At 43.0% G+C, this 17,978-nt stretch overlaps 1 protein-coding gene across 1 annotated transcript in view; it reads right to left on the bottom strand.

The window, feature by feature from the left end:
* Positions 1 to 2,281: 2,281 nt before the first annotated feature.
* Positions 2,282 to 17,978, bottom strand: part of LOC131793231 (uncharacterized) — a 103,783-nt gene continuing 88,086 nt past the window's right edge. Inside the window, exon 65 of the mRNA XM_059110649.2 lies at positions 2,282 to 17,714. Coding sequence (XP_058966632.2) covers positions 3,301 to 17,714 — 14,414 coding nt within the window. The 3' untranslated portion in view covers positions 2,282 to 3,300. The remainder of the gene's footprint in view (positions 17,715 to 17,978) is intronic.

Raw genomic sequence — 17,978 nt, 5'->3', positions numbered from 1 at the left:
GTAAGCATACCAAAAACAATGAGCAATCAGAGCTTCGAAATTAATGATTTAAGTGTCAGCATTTCGTAGCCAGGATTATATCAGTTTCCAGTTGGTTTCTGTCTTTAAATCGATGAAACAAGAATATCCGAGATAGATTTCACCAAATTATAGCTAGTAGTTCAAATAAATTAAAAGATCGCTCGAGGTCTGGGTAAAGTTTCCGCACAGCCCCATACTATTGTAAAACAAATCTGTTTTCCCAATGGAAATGCATTGTTTTTGTCATTGTTTTCTCTGTTCAAGAACTGAATGCATAGTGTAGGATGGGGCTGTGCGGAAATTTTACCGAGGTCTGCGTAACAATCCGTAACACAACACGCTATTCAAAAAATGGTGGCTAATTGCGAGCTCTTCACTCACAGGTAATCAGTTTAACCCATTCAAAGACAATTAAAGAGATCAAAGACCTCGCATAACAATTGTAAGGGCATATTAGGGCCACCATTTTTGCTAGTATTGTCAAATTATTTTGAAGTTCTTATCTTTGCAGTATCCACTAAAAAATTCAGCGATTCCAGTGTCTTCTCTTGATCAGAATCTTTGTTCTTCCATCCTTCGGACGACAGCGTTCTTCCTGAAAGTAGAAAATATGAATGTGATCCGGGAATGCTTATTTTCCATGTAGACGAAAACTACAAATTAAATTCTGTGTGATTGTTTACACGACACAATTACAGAAATTACAGCATCAGTTGTTTAAGATGTCAGTTACAATGAAGCAAAGGCCACGGAGAAGAAGTCGTCACACCTCCACGTGGCAGCATTCAAATACAGAATAAAGCAACCGACAGATTGAAAAAGCAAAACGTTTTTGTTTGAGCGTTTCTCTAAAAATACAAGAATATATTTTGCTTTTCTTGAAGCCAACACTAATTCAGATAAATTTTGAGTTGAATAGCCGCTCAGACTAAGCAACCGAATCGTGGTACGTCGTTGAACCAAGATAATGTGACTCGTCAAGATCTCTGAAGGAGCTCGAGGCGACAATTTCCAGAGGCAAAGCTCACCTGCTGTTTTTGTGACATAGGCGTTTTTCGTTGCTCTTTGTTACAGGCCCAGTGCGTTCTTCCTTTTAGAAGCGTCGTGCGAAACTTTATGTCTTACACAACGGACGACACGTCTTCACTCTACGACGGAAAGCGTGGTTGCTGAAAATTCTACAACTCCTAATGAATATGGATTAACAACTGCAATCAACAATCGGCTCTTACGTCATAGATTTGGCGCAGAATTTTGTCTGCACGCGCAGCCAGCTAATCAAGAATCAAGCTCAATAAAAGGCGTTGAGAGTGACAGAGTGGAGAAAGTTAACGCACCGTTACTTTCTCATGAAGAAAAACAAGATAAAAAGTACGCAAAATAAATTAAAAGAGCTTTCCTTCTATCAAACAAGGAAAAAGCGAGCAGCAACACCGTGCGTCGAGCTGCAGCAGTCCGTGGAGTTAAGATTGATAAAAGTTTTAAGAAGTGGTAAAATACGGTTGAAAGGTTGTGAAGGAAACTGTTTATTCGTCTTGTTTCAAGCATGGGAGGAAAAAATTATCAGTCTCCATGGGTAACCGAACGTCAAACCTCCGGATTCCAACGCTTCGATGCTCCACCACTGAGCCTCGGAGACTCCACAATGCGATAAAGCATTACGAGGTCCATATATGTCACGCGTCCAACATATAGCTACGCTAAGCATTGCCAAAAGTGCCATATGTGTAAACATAATAAGACAGAGACAAGGCAATTTACCATCTATTTTTTTTAAAGGTTGTTTGATGTTCTTAGTCAGGGTGCCTCTCTAAAACCATGGCTAGTTCAAGAAAAAATCATCGATTCAGTTGCTTTTTCTGAGACAGCGTACGGTCACATGATTTTTTTTGGCGAGCAGAGTAAAGCACGAGCAGGAAGAAAGCGCGAGGGATGAAACCAGTGCAAGTGGAGGAGGGTGAAACGTGTCTCGCCCCGAGAGCTTTCATCCGCTCGCGTACAAACTAAAAAACAAAATTGGCGCCCGTTCAACAAGATAGTGCCTCGTCCGGCGTATTGAGACTCATCACTTAACAAATAAAGAAGCCTTGATTGTGGTCAGTTCTGTTGTCAAGCACGCAGAAAGCGGCTAAAGTATGAAGAAGTGTAGGAGGGAAACACGAGATGTATTCGAGTGTTCACTCTACTTCTTGATAGCTCTAGCCGCTTCCTAAGTGCTTCATTTGTTTTAGAGTAAATTAAAAATCAATTTCCCCATGCATTCGTATAATCTTCTATTTATTGCTTAATCTAAAATCTACCACACAGAATACATTCTGCAGAGCTTGGAATAACGAAAATGAAGCAAGGGAAATGCAATCAAAACACTCTTAAAGCACTCGATGTTATTTTGTTTTCTATGGTAAATATTTGGCACTAAAGGTTACATCCAGATTCGTGCTAAGTCCTCTTTTTACATTGAGGAAACAAAACTTAAAGTGGTATTAAACTCACACTGTAAATAGGAAATACCCTCAAAACTTTGCTGAGGGCGTTTAAATGATTGTAAAGTTCATTCATTCAAAACGAAATTGCATTTTATCACTCAAAACAAGTACACTCTTTTAGTATTGCAGTTATGCTAAGTATAACACTCAAGGTGAGATTCATGGACACAGTGATATTAAATTCACACATTCATGAAAAAGCAAAACAATAAGAAACTGTTTACACTCCGAAAACAACAATTATGCAACAATCATCGCACACACTAAAAGACTAACAACATTACGCATGAATTTAGCTGAGTATGATACTCTCATTCCTAAAAAAAAATTACGTTTTAACAATCAGCGTATGATCTATCTGAATACTATGTCGCCTACGAAATGCATCGACGAATGTTTTAGTATTCGTCTGCATGTCTTCTTGGATCTCATTTTTTCCCTGCTGATTACTGTACGTGATGTTTTCAATGACTGAAATGAAAGATCGACTGATTTGTAGGAAGAAAATCTAACAACTAGAAACGAGTCATGAATCGGTAGTAAACAATCATTAAAAAGGTTAAAAAGCGATGAAAATCAAAACTTTCTAAAAGAAATCTAATTGCGTATTTCTCATTGGTTGGTGCAAAAAATCATGTGTTATTCAAGTTTCCGATCAATCACGTGGATGACTTTATTAAAAGTATCAATATTCATTGAAATAACTTATGTATTTATAAAAAATTTTTACCAAAGTAAAAAATCTAAATTTAAATCTACGCTAATTATTTTAGAGTCACTAATTCCTATCAAATCACACAGCACTCTCCTCCTCTCCTTCAGGCAGCACACCGCCAGCAGGATTTCGAACCAGCGGTTTTCGCACAACGCTTGGTGTATCATGTGGGCTATCATCCGTGTCCGGTTCAAAGTCGTACTCGTCCAACATCTGCCTCATGGAATATGCTTGAGGGTGGTCACCCTCATCTTCAGCGACGTACTTATGCGATCTTTCACCTCCAGCTTCATGGAGGTAAATCTGCTCCACTTCGGACTTTCTGCGCTTTCTTCGTCGACACACCAGGATAAGTATGATAAGCAGAAATAAAAGGAAGAGTAGTGAAGATACAGTCGTAACAATTATCTCTAGTGGAGTGAATTTGGTTTGTTTTTCGTCGTCGCCTGGACAGCGTAGGAAAGCGTCGTAGGTTCCGTGCAACAAGCACTCTTTAATTCCAAGGACTTTTTGGCAGTAAAAGCCGAAGAGACTTACAGAAAGCTTGCTGTGTGCAAGACTGCCTGAATCGGCAATGTCCGCGAGGCAAGACTCATAGTAAAACAGGGCTTGTGATACCAGTTTCGGACTGCAATGTTCCTGTAGCTTTCCTTCATAAAACGACTCGTAACACTTCTCTAAGGCCTTTCCTTCCAGAGTTTTGTTAAGGAACGCTAGACTGTAGTTCGCTAAGGGACTCAAGTGCACCCCTGACGGAGCCCATCCGGGGTAGTCTCCAGAATGAATAAACAGATGAATATTGGTCACATTTACGACTTGGGCCTCAAAAAGAGAGAGCGCTACTTCAACAGAAATCGGACTATAAAGGTGCCCCACCGTCGTTCGCCCCATTCCTTCGTCAAAAGGTACGTTTAACACCAGTCCTTCGCGGTAGTCCTCGAACTTGACGCTCATGGACGCCCTGATTTGTTCCATCGTCTTTGCATATTGCCACACCTTTAACTCGTCCAACGCTCCAAGCATGTCGTATTCACTGTCTACCATATAGCCTCGCATGTAACGTCCTAGAATAAACAGACCATTGAAAGAGAATTGCTTTCCATTTTTTATCCCATATGTTGTTGATTGACGATGCTTTCCGTTGGAATAGACGAACGCTTGCATTCGACCATCGATCGTCCTCCACGTTACAGCTAAATGAGTCCAAACTCCTTCGTAAAGATTAATATCCGTTATAAATTTCTCCTTGTCCCATTTCACTTGCAGTCCGTCGTTGCAAACTATTGCAAAGTCCCCAATAGCGGTGACAACAGAGAAAACAGCGTGACTGCCAGTGACGGGTTCAGTGTTGTTTCTCTGATCTGAGGAACAGAATCGAGCAACGCTTTCGCCTGCATTCGTCAAACAGACCCAAATTTCAATAGTAAACTCATCGAGAACTGGCAAACTTGTGTTGCTTGCGTACATAACAGCAGTGTTACCAGACGAGAACTCCAACATGTAGCCAGCCCCAGAATAACTGCGCGAGGCATATTTTGTCGTCAAGGAATTGTCCTTCTCCATGATTCTGAACCGTGTAATGAGTCTTTTTTGGATCGTTGCTTGAGTAAGGCCTTGCTGATCTGTTGTGTCATTGTTAGAAGTATCAGCTATTTGGTTTTCCGATGTAAGGCTTTGGTTCCCTTGTTGTCGTATCCAACTGCTCTCCTTCTCGCCACAGATGCCATCTGTCTGATCTCTCTGTTTTAAAACTTCAATAGCCGTTCCAATGGTACCGTAATAAGATAGAATGTTAAACTGAATTTCATCTTGGATGCGAACTTCCAGGATGTTAACTGTTAGCCAACGGTATCGGATATCTGCATCCTCGACCCATTCATCAGACTTGGAAAGCTCCTTGGAGGTGTTGCTTGTTTTATCAAATAAACTGCTTACCACTGTCTCAAAATCGTTGTAACGAACCGACAGCTCTGTTTTCGAGGTGCGGAGGGAAACCTCACTGATTCGTCGACAGGACACTCTGTTGTTACATGGAACTATCAGCACCTGTGCATCTACAATTGATGAGTTGAAAAGATGGTACGCACCGGGAGCTTCGAAGTGAAAGTTTACCCCTGTCACACTCGTAAAATGAGGATCACCAAAGTTTATAGCTATTCTAGGGATAGAGGAATTGTCCAGTATGGAGGAGTCCTCTGCAATCGCACAGTCAGCTCCTGTCCAACCGGGTGTGCACCTGCTACATGGTATTGGCGAGACGGAATTGTTTTCATCGATTGGAGCGTTATATTCAGCCGATATATTCCCTTTCCAGTGTGGTTCGCACTCGCAGGTACCATTAGTTACACTACAAACACCGTGTCCGTTACAAGTTTCCCTTAGCCCACCTGGACATAGATTTGCACAGTCCACTCCCCAGTAGTTTTGTTCGCACTTGCAAGAAACGCCATCCGTTGAGTTTATATCTGGCCTTGGATACCCAAATACGCATCGCGTATTACAGCGTGAGCCAATCCAGTAGGGAAATCTTTGGTCGACAAAGTGATGACAAAGTTCTTTTCCTGGCCACTCGCTTAGGTTGAGAGTGTTCTGGCAGTAGTCGGCGAATGTGACCACGGCATAAACGGCCGAACGTAACTTTGACGACAGCGAAATGTCGTGCAGGCACACTTTGTAGTAGAACTGTGCTACTTGAATACTGAGATCTTCGCAATTAGCATACAGCGGTCCACTGAGAATGAGGCTAAAACAGAAGGATTCTGCATCTCGCTGCAAGCTTAAGTTGACAAAAGTTGTTTCTCCCGGGTTCAAGCGAGGAATATCAGCATCTGAGAACGTCCACTGTGGCTCATGAAACTTTGTCAGGAAGAGATCATTTTTTCCAAGTATGTCAGGAATTACCCTTCCGTTAGCCTGGTTGAACTTCCAAAGGTGAAGCAGATCAGGGTAAATGCCAGCCTGTACATTCAATCTCCAATTACTTTTCACGAGGTCTGAGTTCGTCCGTCTCTTCCAGATACGAAACTCGTCGATCTCACCAACAAAACTTGACTGAGGAAGCATGCTGTCCGAGCTGGGTGATGGCTGCCACTGTCCCAGTGCCAAGACACCGCCGTTTGAGAAAACGTTTCCATCCAACTTAAATACGCGGACTTTAACTACCCCAGAGGAGCTGACGTGGTAGAAGTAGAGAGTCCCAACGAGTTGTTTTAAGACAATTGTGAGTTGATTCCACTGTTTGATCTCCAGTTTAAGCCCAGTGTCAAAAACAGAGCCATTGTAGATAATTTCTAGTGTTGTATTGTCGATGACAGCAAAGATGTTTTGGCTTAAATACGAGAAGATGATTCCTCCTGTTTGGTGGGTTTTTATAAGCAGTTCAATTGTTAGCACATCAACAGGAGGTAATTGTAGGGGGCCTGAGCGCACCGAGTGATCCTTGAAAAATAGATTAAATCCTGCACCAGATGGACTTCGGTATTCAGAGTAATGCAGGTACTTGTAAATAAACAATGTTTGTGACTTGTCAACTACTGAATTATGCTTCAGAGAGGTGATGTACGATTCAAGACTGTTCGAGTTGTTAAAGGAGACGCCTGTACATGCGCCAAGAAGGCCTGTGGAGTTTCGACAGTATATGGCTGGCAGGTGAATAGTTACAGAAAGACTATGTCCTACAGTTATACCAAATTTCACACCGTTTGGACCGTAGATCTCAAATGCAACCGTGGAGATACGCAACATGACAAAGTCCACCGATAATTGCGTCCTGTGGTCAACTTGTACCAAATTTCCATTCAACCAAATGAGAGGAAAGATTGGAACAGTTCTTGAAAACGTAGCAACTGGCGCGCGGATGGCAATGACATTATTATTCAGACTAAACGAGAAACCAGTTGTGCAAAGCGGGATGTAACTGCCATCGATTGGACATGGTGCTTGTCGAAGCTGGATGACGAGATTTTGGGAAGCAGACCGCAGTACATAGAACTCACCTACCACTCTGTAGGTAAAACTGACGCCACAAAATGTTGTAAAGTAGCCATTTCCTCCAATAGCTGCAACTAAGACAGTTTGTGATGTTATACTAGTGACAAGCTCCACGGCAAATTGACAATCAGTTCCATTCCATCCTGGACTACAGCTACTACAATTTTCGTTTCCTCTCCAGTTCACTTGGCACTGACATTGTCCAGTTGAACTATCACACCAACCGTGTCCTCCACAAATATTTAGCAGTCCACCTGGACATATCTGTGAACAATCGCTTCCCCAGTAGCCTTCCATACAGATGCATAGGTTACGATCATCAGGATCCGCAGCACCAAAGACGCATTTTATGTCGCACCTGTCTCCAATCCATAGGGGGAAGTGGGATCCAGGGAACTTATTGCAAAGTGGCTGAGCTGGCCAGGTACTATAGTTCAAGACAGCTTGACAGTGATCAGCGAAGGTAACTATAACTGTCAGGGCTGCACTGATGTCGTCGGTTGTTGCAATGTCTATCAAGCAAACAAGGTAATGAAATTCCAGCTCAGATTTTAATTGGCCGTGGCACTGATCATGAAGTGTACTCTTGTAGAACAGCTCGAAACAGAAGGCCTTTGCCATCTTCTCTAACGTCTTATTGAGAAAGTGCATTTCGAACGGTTTATCGGATGATGTTAAGTTCGTGTTGATGTCAGCATCAGAAAATACCCAGTGTGGCTGTTGCCATGGTGATCTCGGTAGATAGATGTGTTCGTCGGTCACAAGGTTCATTATGACGTCACTTTCACCTTCGTTCATTTTCCAAAGCCCAGTGAGGTCAGGATGAGTGGGGACAACATTCATTCGCCAGTTCTGAAGTATAAATGCAGGATTAAAGGCTCGCTTCCATACACGGATCTCGTCAATGGTGCCAACAAAAGATGCGACCGTATGAGTTTCGCTGTCTCCAGGAGACAGCTCCCATTGTCCGAGGGAAAGAATACCGCCTGGTAGAAATGGATTTGACGGGAGCACGTAGGATCGTCGTTGCACTTTCCCCTTAAAGTTGAAGTGATAAAACTCTAGCACTCGAGACTTGTGGTACCAAACAAGTGATACGTGGCTCCACTGGTTGATAGTCACATTCACGCCCGTATCAATGATCGCTTTTCCAAAGTGAATTCTAAGTGAACTTTCAATCAAAACTGCAAACGTTTGTAAGACTGCATAAGAGAAGATTGTTCCACTGAATTGGTACGGCTTCAGTAGAATTTCAAGCGTTATATCTACATTGAGGTTGAACGTTTTTATCAGTGGTTTCGATGAGGCCCCTGTCTTATTAAACAGAAGGGCATACATACCTCCAGTTGGTAGTCGTGTTTCGTGGTAATGCTCATATTTAAGAACGATCAAACTGTCTTTGTCATACACAATGGCATGACTTCCAATTTCTGTATTTAAGACGGGCTGAGTGACATTTGCTGGTATGATACTTCCATTGGAGCTAACTTTGAGATCGTTGTCGGGCTCGTTATCGCAGGATCCAAGTAAGCCTGTAGAGTTATAGCAATAAGCAGACGTGACGTCGACTTTAAAACTCAAGTATCGACCATGAATTCGAATGGCCATGGCAAAATTGTCTTTCCAAATAATTTGATAGTAGTTGCGCCCATTGTACTTCAGTAGGATGCCAAGATGTGGTGATCCTAGTGTGGAAATCAATCCTGAAAGAAGTAGAAGCTTTCCATTGACCCAGATTACTGGAGCTCCACCGGTAGTGTAAGGAGCGTGAAAAGAAACAACAGTCGTCGTAATCCGTATTCCAATGGCATTCACACAAACCGTCTGTTGTCTGCAGGGGACATGGCGAACTTGAATCTGGAATGACAGGTCAGGTAGATTCATCAGATAAAATTGACCCAGGGACACAAGAGTAAAGCTGTAGCCATCAAACGAGACATAATGGCCGCCAGTCGATGACATGCCGATGGAGATATGACGGTTCAAGTTGAGTGATACAAGAGCCAAGGAACAATCAAAGCCATGCCACCCTGGAGAACATTTACCACAGTCCTGCGTTCCATTATAATTAACATTACATTCACACTCTCCTGTGATGACATTACACATTCCGTTGTTGTTACATGGGTTCGCAGCTCCGCCAGGGCAGGTGTTTGAGCATTCCAGTCCCCAGTAGCCGTGGTAGCATACGCATGTCTCAGAGGCCAGCTTCTTACCGAAGATACACTTTCTTTCGCATCGCTCTCCGAACCAAATGGGAAATTCTCTTCCAGGAAATTCATTACAAAGATGTTTCGCTGGCCAGACTGTTAAGTTGTTGAATGCTTGACAATAATCGGCATACGCTATAATCACTTCCATAGACATGTACAAGGACTCAGAAGTTGCGATTCTTTGGAGGCAGGACCTGAAGTAGAAGGTAGAAACGCCAGGTCCCAAGGATTTACAATGCGAATGTAATGTGCCCATTAGTAGTGTTCTATTGCAGAAAAGTTCTGCGGCTACTTGCAGAGTTTTGTTCGTAAAACTGAAATCTAGTGGTCTATCGTAGAAGGGCAGCTGTAATTCTACATCAGAATATCTCCATTCGGGTTTTCTCCAAGGCTTAAAAGGAAGGACTAGCTTCATACCAGTTACTTTATCAACAGCTGCAATTCCTTCTCCTTCGTTAAATTTCCATGCGTGCGCGAGGTCTTGGGCATTTACGCTTACCGATCTGTTCCAAGTTTGCAGTATGAACGCAGGATGGAAATAGCGTGTCCATATGCGAACTTCATCTATGAATCCAGCAAAGAAAGCAGTTGGTTGAATTCCAGATCCGTCGAGAGATGGCATCCAACCAGCCAAAGCAATTGTTCCTCCTGGTGTAAAGATATCAAATCCAACGTTTATGTCGAGGCGATGTAACTGGCCTCCAGAAGAAAAGTAGTAAAATTGCAAGACTGTAGTGGATTTTCTGAACACCAGACTGACCTGGTTCCATTTGTTACGCTCTGCAACTATGTTTGTATGGTAAACATTCTCTCCGTAGAAGATGGTGAACTTTCCACCCGTGTTTGTTACGAAAAATGTCTTCCTCATGGTATAGGATATTATCACCCCGTAACGCACCGTTTTAAACATGATCTTAACTGTAATGTCTGTGAAGGAAAATGCCTTGTAGATTACATCTGTCACAACAGTAGTGTGGTCGAAGTAAAGAGCATATCCTGCATTCGCCTCTCGATATTCTACGATCTCCTTATACTTGTACTCGAACAAACTATGGCATTTCTTCACCTTTAGCTTAGTAGTTATAAGAGTGCTAATGATATCTTGAGTCTTTGCCTTGGTATCAGAAGCGTTCTTTTCACTTAGAATATCACTTCCTTGCCTAAACACATTTGAATGGTTCCCGCTTACGTTGAACATAAAGCCTTCTTCAGAACAATCTTTAGTCGGATAATACGACAAAAGCGATTGTACGAGTCCCTGGTTACAGGAGCCTAGTAGTCCGATGGATGACTTGCAAACCAAACCCGATGCCTCAACACTAACGCTTAGAAAGCGCCCAGTCACGCGTATTTTTAGGTACAAACCAGCATATTTCACTTCCCACAGGTGAGCTGTGATTTTGCTGACAGTAAAACCGTAGACGTCGAGAGTGATTGGATGCAAATCTATATCGATGACTTTTCCGTTTAACCAGACGATCAGGCTTCCCCCAGAGCTGTACGGTCCATGCAAAACTACTTTATAAGAGGCAATTTGCAGTGCAATAGAATTGATACACGACTCTTGTTGAGTGCAAGATACTAGGCGAATTTGCACATTTACAGAGAGATGTATGGAGTAAATAAGATAGTACTCCCCGGTCACTTGCAAGCTGTAGCTGATACCACTGAGTGACGTAAATTGCCCGCCAAGCGATACTGCACCAATGCCTATTATGACACTGCCGGATGGCCACTGAGTGACTGCGATTGAGCAGTCTGTTCCAGCCCAACCTCGAGCACAAGTGGAACAGTTTTCATTACCTTGCCAATTAAGCTCACAAGAACACTTGCCAGTCACGACATCGCAGATTCCATGATTGTTACATGCATTCCCTTTTCCTCCTGGGCAGATGCCTGAGCAGTTCGTGCCATAAAATCCAGGATCACATACACAGAATTCACTTTCGTTTGCAGCTTGACCAAAAATGCAAGGGATGGTACAGTTCTTTCCCATCCAGTTGGGAAAACGCTTTCCAGGAAACTTGTTACACAAAGACTGAGCTGGCCAATAAGGCAAACCAAATATTTTTTGGCAATAATCTGCGATTGTTATTACGACATCAATGGATTCAACAGTCAATCCGGTGTCCACTACTGCTTGAACACAAGCACGGAGGTAAAATTCTAGAGTGACATTGCCTAAGGCATTACAAGCTGAATGGATTGGTCCCTCATATATGAACTCGAAACAAACCTTGATGGCGATTGTATGTAGAGTGGCATTATCTTCATTTGGGTTCAGTATGACAACGGATGTGATGGGAGCATCGGAGAAAACCCATTCTGGTTTACCTAATGGATACCTCGGGAAGAGTAGAGCAACATCAGCCACTAGGTCTTTAACAATGGAATTCTTGCCCTCGTTGAATTTCCACAAATTTGTGAGCGATGGGGCACCCAGTTGAATATTTGATCGCCAGCTTTGTTCAACCAATGCATAATCGAAGGGTCTCTCCCACACGCTTACCTCATCTATTTGACCAAGGAAGACATTGGTTGGCTGAACGCTAATTGATCCTGAGGCCGGTTGCCACATACCTATAGCAAATGTTCCTGCACTTATAAAAGGGTCGATAGTAAAACTAAACTTTCGCACTTGCACAAGTCCAGATGAAAATGTGACGAACACAAAGAGTTGAAGTTTCTCACGGACAAATACTACGGTAATTTGATTCCACACATCTGCTTCGGTTGCGATACCAGTGTCAAAGACGTCTAATCCAATAACCACCCTCACTGTTACATGGTTGCTGATGTAAAACGTGACATTCGATGTGTAGGAGATTACTGTTCCTCCACATATTTGGGGATTGCATGATTTAACTAAGAGCTGGAAGGTCAACGTTTGACTCACAAAGAGTTTGACAACTGTTTGAGTGACCACAGCAGTAAAACGGTAGAACAGACTGTACAAACCTCCGTAAACAACCCGCGTTTCTTTGTGCATTTCTGCATCGATGACTATAATGGGATCTTGAACTGGAAACACTTTTGTTATAAATTCATTAACGTTATCACTTGTGGCATTTGGTTTACCAAGCTCCTCCAAAACAGTCGTTGGTCTATTTATCGAAGTGACAGAACCACCACTTCCCTGAGTTGCATTTTGACCGACACGTAGTTTAGCACAGGAGCCACATAAACCATCGACAAGCTGACAAAAATTAGACGTCACTGTTAACTCCACACTCATGTAACGATCTGAGAATACTGTTTGTACAGACAAATAGTGTGAGACAACAATCCTGTAGGCAGACCTGGAAATTGGTTGAATGCTAATATTATTTTTGAGCATATCTTTAGAGGGCTCTCCGCCTACTTTTGTAAGTTCTTCGTTTACATACACCACTGGAAATGAATCACTCTCGTAGGCCGCGTGGACGCTAATTGTTAAGTCATTGAACCTCACACCAATGGCATTTAAACAGACGGAGCTCTTCTCGCATGGTACTTGTCGAACTTGCACTTGAAGAATGGAAGAATTGATCATTATGAACTCTCCTAATGTTGTGAACGTAAAGAGTGAGCCATCAAATCCGGTAACATAGCCTCTCTCTAATATTATACATACTTTAGACGTCTGACCAGTCACGGATGATTCTGTTGTTGACACTGCCACTGAACATGATTTTCCGATCCAGCCAGGAGCGCATTTAAAACAATTTTCACCTTCATCCCAATTTGGGTGACAGTTACATTTACCGCTCCTAATATCGCACTTCCCATTTCCATAACAGGGGTTTGCTGCTCCTCCAGGGCACTCTCTTGAACAATTTATTCCCCAGTATCCATTGTCACATTTGCAATCGCCATCAGTGAACCATCCAACCTCGCACTTTGTGGTACAGTTTACCCCAACCCAGTCATTATAGCGTCCACCCGGTATGACATTACAAAGTCCTTTTCCTGGCAAACTCGACAAGTTCAAGGCTGCCTGGCATTCTTTTGCAAAGTTAGTTGCTATCATAAGAGCTGATTCAGGTGTTCCTGAAGTAGACACTTCGGATAAGCAAGCTTCGTAGTAAAATTTGGACCCTCCAGTCACATTAGCACACTCATTCAGAAGCGGACCTTTCAGAAAAACATCTGAACATAGATCTTGCGTCGACTTGTCTGGTTCTTTTTCAGAGAGATCAGACGTGATGAAAACATTGGCTTCTTTAATAGCATCTGAAGGGTACCAAAGTGGGCTCTTCCAGGGAGGGGTAGGAAGGCCAAAATTAAGAGATCCTACAGTAGCCCGACAAATAAATCCACTTCCTTCATTAAACTTCCATAAGAGTGCAATTCCCGGTGTTCCTGATTGCAGGTTAGAATTCCAAGTTCGTAGTATGGTGACTGAATCAAATCGCTTATTCCAAAAGCTCAGCTCGTCTATCCAGCCCACAAAGCCAGGCAGAGAGAGTGATACTTTAGTCACCTGCCAAAGGGCCAGGGCTAGGGTACCACCATCCGCAAATATCCCTACACCAACGAGGAATACTTTTGATTGTATGATGCCGATGGAGTTAACGAGATAGAACTGCACTTGACCTGAACTCCGCATGTAGACGAAAGATATGTGATTCCAAAGTTCTCTTTCAAGTACAAGTTGAGTGTCAATGACGGTGGTGCCAAAGTAAATGTGTATTGTTTTGTTTACAGCTATTGCAAATGTTTCATTGAGTGCATATGAGATAATGGTCCCAATGTAAACATCTGGATTCTTGGCTTTGACAAAGAACTGGACTGTTATATAATTTCCGACAAAAGTGTTGAGCAGTGGTGCGCTGATCACTGATGTACCGTTGAAGTAGAGACAGCTCCCTGCAACACTACTAAGTTGAGGTTCACCAGAAATGTTCAGTATGGGACCAAAGGAACTTTCGTTTTGTGGAACAGCCCATGAATTCACATAGGAAATCAAGAGTTCTTGAGTTATGTTTGACACTTCTTGAGTATCCAATATTCCTCCAGCGGTACAGTTTGATGGTGGAACACGTGATCCTGGAATATGACACCTGCCAAGGAGACCACAGGTTTCCTGGCACAAATCTTTATTCATGGTTATGGATACATCAAAGTGAATGGCAAGGGAATTAATGACAAAGTTGAAGCCTTCTGGACCAACCATCACGTAAGTGTTAAGCGACGTTCGTCGAAACTCAAATCCTGAAACTCCTAATGAAACTAAGCTATTTTGACTTATGGGTAAACCATTCAGCGTCACCAAAACTTGGCCAGCAACTCCGACACTGCTGTGGATAGCTAGCACATCCTGTTGTACCACCACTATCACGCACCTTACTCGTACATAACTTCCGATTCGTACCTGTCGAAACTGGATGCTTAGTCCATAGCGAGACAGAGCTAGCACTCTGAATTCACCAGCAACGTTGACACTGATCTTGATACCATCTAAGGTCACAATATAGCCAGTCCCGAAAACTGATGTTACTGGGAGCTCCGTTGTAGGTGGTGCAACGGCTACCGAACAGTCTTTTCCAAAGAAACCAGGTGTGCATTGGCTGCAGTCAAGTGCTCCTTGCCATCTCCGTTTACACTTGCATATTCCATTACTATCTATACAATTTCCATGTCCACTACAAACGTTTACAAGTCCACCGGGGCATACACCATTACAGGTCTGTCCCCAGAAGCCTGAATCACACTGACAGCTTCCATACAGTCCAAGGGGCTGGTAACCATAGGGGCAAGGGATATTGCAATCTAATCCTATCCAGTTCATGAGCCTTGAGTTCCTGAATACTTCATATGTACACATCTGCCTTGCTGGCCAAATGGTAAGGTTAGCTTGGATCTCACAGGTGTCTGCAAAAGCCACCACAACACTTATTCCAAGAGACACCTGTTTACCCGAGGCAATTACTCGTAAACATGCCCTAACGTAGAAGGCCACCGTTCCACCACCAAGACCACCACACGCGATGCCCAGAGGTGAGTTTTGGATGTGCGTGTGGCACCAAGACTCTGCTTCAACTCTTACCTTGGTCGTACTGAACGTAATCTCAGGGGTAACAGGTAGAACTTTGATGTCAGCGTAACTGAAAACCCATCGTGGAGCCTCGCGAATGGATGGAATGTACAAGTGAACTCTGCTTATCAAGTCGTGTATGACACCACTTTGACCTTCATTGAACTTCCACAAAATTACAAGGTACCGTGCATTGGAAAGGACGTTCACCCTCCAGCTTGTTGTGACATCTTGCAGGCTGAATTCACGGTTCCAGAAGCGTACTTCATCAATCACTCCAACAAAACCTGGCAGACTATCGCTTTCTTTGGTGTTGATTTCCAGAGATGGTATCCATTGTCCAATGGAAATTATGCTTCCTCTGTTGATTATTCCTGCAGTCATAGTTCGTGTAGCTAAACGAACAACACCTATGGAGTTTATGTGGTAAATGTAAACTGCTCCAGTGGTGTTATAGTAGACAAGAGTAACTTGGTTCCAAGAGTCAACTTGTGGAGAAAGTCCGGTATCCCAAATTTCTATTCCTATCCGTACTTTAAGGGTCCCTTCGATAAACAGTGTAAGTGATATCGCTTTGCTGTACGTTAAGAGGACACCTCCCACTTTTGGTTCAGAATACATTTTGAAGAGAAGTTCCATTGTGATGGAGGAAGCGTTTAAGACATCAGGCATGAGATCGCTACAGACGCCGACACCATTGAACATTAAAGCGTACTCAGCACCTGTTACAGCTCGTTCTTCCATATAACCTGTATCGTGATAGATAAAGAGGCTTTCCTCCATAGAAACTCTCCAAATTTCTTCAAGAGAAGACCCAGCCGTCACATTGAAGTCGTTATCCCTGTTGCCGTCGCAGTTTCCACACAGCACGTTCGTGCCGTTACAAAAGGATTGGTTCACGTGACCAGCAATTACGAGTCCTCTTCCTACAACACGCAGTTGAAATTTAAAACCCTTTAGTAGACTGCTTAGAAGATAGGTAGTTGAAGATGTCTTCTCTAGGAATACGTCGCTGGAAATTTGAATTCTTGTTGAACTATATACTGCTTCTCTCCCATTTAACCAAACAACAGGTTGCTTGCTTTCTTCGTATGGTGCGTGGACTACCACCTTCCATCCTGATAGAAACGAAAACGCTACCGCATTTATGCAACGAGATTCTCCATTATAGCATGGAATTTGTCTTAACTGGCCATTGAAGTGAATGCTTCGCACAAACCAAAATTCACCTACTCCAAAAAAGTTAAAGTGAGCACCGTCGAAGTTGGTAAAATGTCCTCCAAGAAAAGCGGAACACGTCGGCAACTGGGTTACTGCCACAGCTATTGCACAATCAGATCCTGTCCAACCAGGCGTACAGTTAGAGCAGTCGCCATTTCCCCCCCAGTTCAAATCACACTCACAGGACCCTGTTCTGACGTTACAGTTGCCATGATCGTTGCAGGGTTTATTTCCGCCTCCGAGGCACTCGTTAGCACAGTCCTCGCCCCAGTATCCACGATGGCACACACATAAACTAGCATTATTTTTGTCTGCGCTTCCAAACACACACTTCACTGAACAGTCAGGACCAATCCATCCTCGAGGAAGACTTTGAGGTAATTGTTTACATAGGCGTTGAGCAGGCCATGAGGATAGATGAAGAACTGTCATGCAGTAGTCAGCATACGCTATCAGTGCGATATAAGCGGTGTCCAGGGAACTGGAGGACTGGACATCAAAAAGACAGGCCTTAAAGTAAAACTGGGTAACAGCAGCAGACAAAAGCTTTCCACATTGAGCTTGTAGGTGGTGGTGATAAATAAGTTCCAAACATCGTTTTTTGGCCAGTAGTCCAAAGCTAACACTAAACTGCACAGATGCACTCTCAACCATGGATGGAAACACTTCACGGACGTAGGAGAACTGCCACGTTGGACGACGACTGATGACTTCTGGAAGGTACATATTTGGGGAGCTGGATATAAAATTTGCGATTACTCTACCTACACCTTCATCAAACAACCAAAGGGCACTCAGTGACGGTAGGTTTGCTGTAATAACAAGACGAAAACTCTGGCGGATAAGCAAGGTATCCAGTGAAAAAGACCAGATACGAACTTCATCAATGACTCCAAAGAAAGGCTGCAGCGGAACACCAGTTATATGTTCTTTTGTTATGTGCCAGTGACCAAGCCATAGGGTACCACCCGATGTAAACATTTCTACGCCAATGTATGTCTGTTTGAAATAAAGGTCGCCTTGAGCGTTCAGCTGGTAGTAAGTTAGAACTCCTGAAAACAAATAAAAAAAAACAGGCTTTATTACAATAAAAGTGGAACCTTTTTTGATTCATTAAATTCTCACAGTTAATGTTTGAAATGCTAAGAAATATACCAAGCAAGAATTCATATTTAAAAGCAGTCAGTACAAAGTTATCTCGTGATAATCTGTCATCTAGGTGATCATTTGTAATTACACGCCCTTGCCGACAAACACTAGCAAATAATCAAAACCATGTATTTCTCTCATCGTAGTTAATGTTCAGGTTGAGCTCA

Source organism: Pocillopora verrucosa, chromosome 8, assembly GCF_036669915.1.
Source record: "Pocillopora verrucosa isolate sample1 chromosome 8, ASM3666991v2, whole genome shotgun sequence".
NCBI lineage: Eukaryota > Metazoa > Cnidaria > Anthozoa > Scleractinia > Pocilloporidae > Pocillopora > Pocillopora verrucosa.
This window is presented reverse-complemented; position numbering and strand designations above follow the sequence as displayed.